This window comes from Scyliorhinus canicula, chromosome 6 (genome assembly GCF_902713615.1).
Source record: "Scyliorhinus canicula chromosome 6, sScyCan1.1, whole genome shotgun sequence".
Taxonomy (NCBI): domain Eukaryota; kingdom Metazoa; phylum Chordata; class Chondrichthyes; order Carcharhiniformes; family Scyliorhinidae; genus Scyliorhinus; species Scyliorhinus canicula.
The window spans coordinates 118294120-118302324 of NC_052151.1; the positions used below are offsets into that span (position 1 = coordinate 118294120).

The following is an 8205-nucleotide window of genomic DNA, read 5'->3' on the forward strand; positions in this document are numbered from 1 at the left end:
TGGGTTTCCCCCCCACCCCCCACACACAACCCAAAGTGTGCAGGGTAGGTGAATTGGCCAAGCTAAATTGCCCCTTAATTGGAAAAAATGAATTGGGTACTCTTAAATGGCATGGTAATTTTAAAAAAAAATTCAATGTTCACTTAGACCTGAATGCACCAGCCCTAACAATTTCAGCTAGGTTCGAGGTAGATATAGCAACAGATTTTAATGCTGAGTCTGTTTGATGAGTTACTACTGTTTTAGCACAGCCAGTGGATGAACTATTACTTCCACATTTAACTGCACATGTGCACATTCTGGTAATTGGTGTGCATTATATTCCAGCATTTATGGTTCTTGTTTGTCATGCATCATGTAGCTTGCAACAAACGTTTTTTGTGCCAAACTAATTAAATATGGTTTAAATTGTTAGGGCTAGTGCGGCACGACAGTGCAGTGGGTAGCATTGCTGCCTCACTGTGCCAAGGGCCCGGGTTTGATCCCGGCCCCGGGTCAATGTCCATGTGGAATTTGCACATTCTCCCCAGTCTGCGTGGGTCTCGCTCCCACAACCCAAAAGATGTGTAGGGTAGGTGGATTGGCCATGCTAAATTGCCCCTTCCTTAGAAAAAATAATTGGACACTTTAAATTTAAAATAAAATTGGTAAGGCTGGTACATTAAGGTCGAAGTAAACTTTCAGTCATAATTGCTGCCAAACGACTTCGCTGGCTCTGAAAAGTTAATTTCTTAGGGGAGGTGGTGGCATAGTTTTATTGTCACTGGATTAGTAAACCAGAAACCCACGGTAATGGTCTGGTTACCTGGGTTTGAATCTCGCCACGGCAGATGGTGAAATTTGAATTCAATAAAAATCTGGAATTAAAAAGTCTAATGACCATGAAACTATTGTCGATTGTCGTAAAAACCCATTTAGTTGACTAATGTCCTTTAGGGAAGGAAATCTGCCATCCTTACCTGGTCTGGCCTACATGTGAGTCCAGACCCACAGCATTGTGTCTGGATTCACAGCTGCCTCTGCAAGGTCAATTAGGGATGAGCAATAAATGCTGGCCCAGCCTGCGATGCCCAAGTCCTATGAACAAATAAAATAAAAATTAAAAATCATCCTTTTAGAATTTGATTAAATAATTAATATATAATCATCTGCAAATGCTCAGGTTATTTGACCTATTCTGCATTGGTTTGCTTGGTGGTTTTGACTGTAGCTTGTCCCACTTGTGATTTTAAAGTGTAATATAAAGCATTTTCTAAATCACTCCTGGTTTAGGTTTAGGGGCTGGTTTAGCTCACTCAGCTAAATCGCTGGCTTTTAAAGCAGACCAAGCCGGCCAGCAGCACGGTTCGATTCCCGTACCAGCCTCCCCGGACAGGCGCCGGAATGTGGCGACTAGGGGCTTTTCACAGTAACTTCATTGAAGCCTACTTGTGACAATAAACGATTTTCATTTCATTTTCATTTGGTTGTTAAGAGACTAAACAAATTGCTGCGAGATGAACCTCCTTATCCAAGACTTGTTATGACTAGTGAAAGTGGTAGAGACTTTTCAGAAGTTTACCATTTGCCTGTTTATTTTCAGCTGATAGCTGGCCAATGGAATTTGATGATCACAATGCTCGCAAAGATTGGGCCTGGAAGCATGAATATGATCTTCCTGAGCTGGTGTTCACAATGCTCAATTTCATTACAACTGATAGTCAACTGATGCAAGCGAATTAAATGAAGATAAAGGATTTTTGAAGGACCAGAATCTGCAATGGGATCCAATGTACATAAGAACATAATTAGCTCAGAAAACTTCAATCACTTTGTGTAAATAATTCTTTTTCTGTACTTAAAACTAATCAGATTGCAGTGGCTTGATGTGTATCCTGTGCAAAGAAAATGTTATTAATTATAGTTAAAATGTTAGTAAACTGAACTTACTGTTTTAGCAGGATGAACAGTAACTGCTGTTACCAAAGGGCTGTCAACATTACAGGGCAATGGATTTCATTTGAACTTATTTATTTATGACTTTCAGAACTCAATTTTTACTCTAGGCTAAAGTGTGTATTTTGTGTGAGGGAAAATGGAAGTGAAAATCTTTTTAAAAAGATAAAGAGCCTTAAGTTTTACTATGAAATAAAATCTGCAGAACTCCAAGTTAATCTTCAGCCATCTAAGGTTACATTTAATAATGCAGTTGAATGAGTAGTGTAACAAACTGTACTCTGCAATTTTTTTTTATTGGTGCTGAAGATTTTTTATTTTGTAGATTTGCAATATTAAAAATGTGTTTTACCCCCATTCTGATATAATGCAGATTAATGTGTGGGTGTCTCAGAACATCTGAAAGCTTAACCTGCAGAATGGTCCAACAATTCAGTACTTTATGGATTTCAAAGATGATTAATCATCATAGCAACATATCCAAAAGTGCACAGGCTACTGCTTTCATTTTGTTTTGCAGTTCATTGCAAGCTATCCTACTCATGACGATGCAGTGGTTTCTGAGATGTTTTGGCATAATTGTGCAAATTATAATAGGGAGAGTATACTGGGCTTCATATCGTGATGGATGGCCAAAAGATAAAAATGTAGCTCTAGTACTTCTGTGTGGAACTTTAAAAAAAAAATAATCAACCTGTTGAAAAATCTCTTGGTTGCTTTATTGTAAAAACTATCCTGGCATTTTTTTATTTTGCTACAATTATGTTTCGCATTAAATCTCAGATATATTTTCAGTTTGAGCGTTTATTGGATTTCGTCTTGCAAAAGAATTTATTGGTTATGGACATTTTAAAGAAAAAATTAAATGGCATCCTAAATCCAAATGTATTTGATGGTTTGTCCTTTTACTTTTTAAGCACATTGTTAAACTAAGCCTTGCACTACTTAATACCACTACATTTTTGAAAGAGCTAGAGGAAGTGAAGTAGAAATTGAAGTACAATTGAATGGCTGGAAGTACTATTCATTCGTTGTTTTGAGGTCATCAGATGCATGACATTTACAGGGAGTATCTCTGGTCTTAGATTCTCAGGCATTGGAATAATACTCTGTCCATAAAATATGGTTGGCACGGCAGGCAGTTTTTAAAGAAAAGAGTTTTGTAAAAGGCAGTAGCGCACATTTGAGGGTTGTCCTTTGTGCATCGGGGGTACCTGTGCCATCCCCATTCACCACACCTGATTCCTCCCTTTTTTTAAAACTCATTTTATTCAAATTTGTATCAAATGAACACTCCGAGAAACATTCTTCCCAACAATCAACTATACAGTTTTTACAGATTTTTCTCCTTTTTCACACCCCCCCTTCAACGAACAGCTCCTCAAACATGTTCACAAACATCCCCCACCTTTACTCAAACTCCCTTGCTGAGCCCTTTAACTCATATTTTATCTTCTCTAACCGCAGGAAGTCAGACAGGTCACCCAACCATGCTGCTACCCCCCCGGTGGTGATGCCGACCGCCACTCGTGCAAAATTTGTCGCCGTGCAATCAGAGGTGAAGGCCAAGGCATTGGCCTTCGTCCTCTCCATGAGCTCCGGCTTCTCTGAAACCCCAAATATTGCCACCAAAGGTTCCGGGTCCACTCACTCCTCCACTATCCTGGCTAAGACCGTGAACACTCCTGCCCAGAAACATCCCAATTTTGCATAACCCCAAAACGTGTGCATGATTCGCTGGCCCCCACCCACACCTCTCACACTCATCTGCTACCCCTTGAAAGAACCCACTCATTCTCGCCCGAGTCATATGCACTCTGTGCACCACCTTAAAACTGTATCAGGCTCCTTACAAAAGAGGAGGTCCTGTTTACCCTGCCTCACTCCATACTCCCCAATTGATCTCCATTACCAACTCCGCTTCCCATTTAAAAAAAAATAAAAATTGAGTACCCAATTCATTTTTTTCCAATTAAGGGGCAATTTAATGTGGCCAATCCACCTACTCTGCACATTTTTGGGTTGTGGGGGCGAAACCCACGCAGATACGGGGAGAATTCCCGTACCAGCCTCCCCGAACAGGCGCCAGGATGTGGCGACTAGGAGCTTTTCGCAGTAACTTCATTTGAAGCCTACTTGTTATAATCGATTTTCATTTTCACACTGATAGTGACCCAGAGCCGGGATCGAACCTGGGACCTCAGCGCCATGAGGCAGCTGTGCTGCCCGCCACTTCCCATTTCTCCTTGATCTTCACCACCTGCTCGCCTCCCTGCTTATGTATCCCCAATTCTTCCCTCCCCTTCCACATCGGGAAGCAGCAGTCGCTCCAGCAGGGTGTATCCCGGCAGTCTAGGGAACCCCTTCCAGACCTTTTGTGCAAAGTCCCTAACCTACAGATACCTGAACACACTACCGCTCGGCAGCTCTACCCTCTTTCTTAGCTCCACCCTCTTTCTTAGATCCTCCAGACTGGCGAATCCTTCCTCCAAATACAGATCCCTCGCCTTGACCAGCCTCACTTCCCTCCACCTCCTGTATACACTATCCATTTCCCCCCCTCCCCGCTCGTTAGCACCGACATCCCAACCTAAAATGCCTCTGCTGATTCCATATCTTCACCTTGGACTGCACCACTGAATACCGACTCAGCCATTGGCAATGGTGCCGTCACCATAGCCCTCAAACTAGACCCCTTACAAGATTTCTCCTCCACCCTAACCCCCCCCCCCCCCCCCCTTCCCATCACCACAGCACCTTGTCGACATTCGCCGACCAATAATAATGAAGCAAGTTTGGCAACACAACCCCCCCCCCCCCCCCCCCATTCTGCCTCTGTAGCAGGGTCCTCCCCACCCTTGGCACCTTCCCCGCCCATACAAAGTCAGATGATTGTGTCTAATTTCCGCAAAAAAGACCTCCGGTATAAAGATCGGGAGAGCCTGAAAGATAAACGGGAACCTCAGCAGAATATTCATTTTCACCACTTGGACCCTCCATGCCAACGTTAAGTGCAGTGCCCTGGCCTCCTCCAGCTTTGTTAATTTCCACTTCTGGAGCCCCGTCCATTCCCTTGCTACCTGAGTCCCCAAGTACCTAAACCTATCCCTCGCTACTGTAAATGGCATTCCCCCTAAATTTTTCCACTGCCAACTCATTCACCGGGAATACCTCGCTTTAACGTACATTCAGCTTGTATCTCGAGAACCCTCCAGACCTCCAAAACAGGCCCATAATCCTTTCAATACTCTCCAACGGATCTGAAACATACAGCAAGAAGTCATTGGCATAGAACAACACCCCATGCTCCCTCTGTACCCTCATTATCCTCTGCCGACCCCCTGAGATCCCCCTCTATGGCCAGCGCAAACAGCAGCGGCGACAGCAGGCACCCCTGCCTCGTACCCCTGTGTAAGTCAAAGCTTCGTGAGCTCATGAAATTTGTCCTCGCCCCCGCTCTTGGCGCCACATACAGCAACCGCACCCATGCCACAAATCTCGGCCCAAACCCAAAACTTCGAACAAGTACTGCCACTCCACCCGATCAAATGCTTTCTCCACGTCCATGGACACCACCACCTCCGGTACCAGAGTTCTCGATGGATTCATCCCTGACCATTTCTTGTTTCAATGTGAAACAGAAAATGAGCAATATTGTTGTTTGCTGTATAAATTACAAAAACTGACCTGTGATGTGCTAATCTCTGATTGTGCAATGACTGGTATTTAATATTGAGCAGATTTCTGTTTGATTCCCGGCTTGGGTCACTCTGCGGCGTTTGCACGTTCTCCCTGTGTCTGCAAGGGTTTCCTCAATGTGCTCTGTTCCCTCTCAAGCCCCAAAAGACGTAATTCTTAGGTGAATTGGACATTCTGAATTCTCCCTCTGTGTACCTGAACAGGCACTGGAGTGTGGCGACATGGGGATTTTCACAGTAACTTCATTGCAGTGTTATGTAAGCCAACTTGTAACACTAATAAAGATTATTATTATCTGCTTTAAATTACAAGGTTCAGTTGATTAAAATATCTAATCCATAGAATCCCTCCAGGGAGGCCATTTGGCCCATCGAGTCTGCACCAACCCTCCGCAAGAATACTCTACCTTGGCACACTCCCCCACACTTTCACCGTACCCCACGCATTGATCATGCCCAATCAACCTAACCCCCACACCGTTGGACTGTGTGAGGAAACTGGAGCACCCCGAGTTATCCCACGCAGACATAGAACATAGAACGATACAGCGCAGTACAGGCCCTTCGGCCCTCGATGTTGCACCGACATGGAAAAAAAAACTAAAGGCCATCTAACCTACACTATGCCCTTATCATCCATATGCTTATCCAACAAATTTTTAAATGCCCTCAATGTTGGCGAGTTCACTACTGTTGCAGGTAGGGCATTCCACGGCCTCACCACTCTTTGCGTAAAAAACCCACCTCTGACCTCTGTCCTATATCTATTACCCCTCAATTTAAGGCTATGTCCCCTCGTGCTAGCCACCTCCATCCGCGGGAGAAGGCTCTCGCTGTCCTCCCTAGCTAACCCTCTGATCATTTTGTATGCCTCTATTAAGTCACCTCTTAACCTTCTCTCTAACGAAAACAACCTCAAGTCCATCAGCCTTTCCTCATAAGATTTTCCCTCCATACCAGGCAACATCCTGGTAAATCTCCTCTGCACCCGTTCCAATGCTTCCACGTCCTTCCTATAATGAGGCGACCAGAACTGTACGCAATACTCCAAATGCGGCCGTACTAGAGTTTTGTACAACTGCAACATGACCTCATGGCTCCGGAACTCAATTCCTCTACCAATAAAGGCCAACACACCATAGGCCTTCTGCACAACCCTATCAACCTGGGTGGCAACTTTCAGGGATCTATGTACATGGACACCGAGATCCCTCTGCTCATCCACACTACCAAGAATTTTACCATTAGCCAAATATTCCGCATTCCTGTTATTCTTTCCAAAGTGAATCACCTCACACTTCTCCACATTAAACTCCATTTGCCACCTCTCAGCCCAGCTCTGCAGCTTATCTATGTCCCTCTGTAACCTGCAACATCCTTCCGCACTGTCTACAACTCCACCGACTTTAGTGTCGTCTGCAAATTTACTCACCCATCCTTCTGCGCCCTCCTCTAGGTCATTTATAAAAATGACAAACAGCAACGGCCCCAGAACAGATCCTTGTGGTACGCCACTCGTAACTGAACTCCATTCTGAACATTTCCCATCAACTACCACTCTCTGTCTTCTTTCAACTAGCCAATTTCTGATCCACATCTCTAAATCACCCTCAATCCCCAGCCTCCGTATTTTCTGCAATAGCCGACCGTGGGGAACCTTATCAAACGCTTTACTGAAATCCATATACACCACATCAACTGCTCTACCCTCGTCCACCTGTTCAGTCACCTTCTCAAAGAACTCGATAAGGTTTGTGAGGCATGACCTACCCTTCACAAAACCATGCTGACTATCCCTAATCATATTATTCCTATCTAGATGATTATAAATCGTATCTTTTATAATCCTCTCCAAGACCTTACCCACCACAGACGTTAGGCTCACCGGCCTATAGTTACCGGGGTTATCTCTACTCCCCTTCTTGAACAAAGGGACCACATTTGCTATCCTCCAGTCCTCTGGCACTATTCCTGTAGCCAATGATGACCTAAAAATCAAAGCCAAAGGCTCAGCAATCTCTTCCCTGGCTTCCCAGAGAATCCTAGGATAAATCCCATCCGGCCCCGGGGACTTATCTATTTTCACCTTGTCCAGAATTGCCAACACTTCTTCCCTACGCACCTCAATGCCATCTATTCTAATAGCCTGGGTCTCAGCATTCTCCTCCACAATATTATCTTTTTCTTGAGTGAATACTGACGAAAAGTATTCATTTAATATCTCGCTTATCTCCTCAGCCTCCACACACAACTTCCCACCACTGTCCTTGACTGGCCCTACTCTTACCCTAGTCATTCTTTTATTCCTGACATACCTATAGAAAGCTTTTGGGTTTTCCTTGATCCTACCTGCCAAAGACTTCTCATGTCCCCTCCTTGCTCGTCTCAGCTCTCTCTTTAGATCCTTCCTCGCTTCCTTGTAACTATCAAGCGCCCCAACTGAAACTTCATGCCTCATCTTCACATAGGCCTCCTTCTTCCTCTTAACAAGAGATTCCACTTCTTTGGTAAACCACGGTTCCCTCGCTCGACCCGTTCCTCCCTGCCTGACTGGCACGTACTTATCAAGAAC

At 44.4% G+C, this 8205-nt stretch overlaps 1 protein-coding gene across 1 annotated transcript in view; it reads left to right on the top strand.

The window, feature by feature from the left end:
* Positions 1–2823, top strand: part of tdh (L-threonine dehydrogenase) — a 34503-nt gene extending 31680 nt beyond the window's left edge. The window contains exon 9 of the mRNA XM_038799983.1: positions 1583–2823. Coding sequence (XP_038655911.1) covers positions 1583–1722 — 140 coding nt within the window. The 3' untranslated portion in view covers positions 1723–2823. The remainder of the gene's footprint in view (positions 1–1582) is intronic.
* The last annotated feature ends 5382 nt before the right edge of the window (positions 2824–8205 follow it).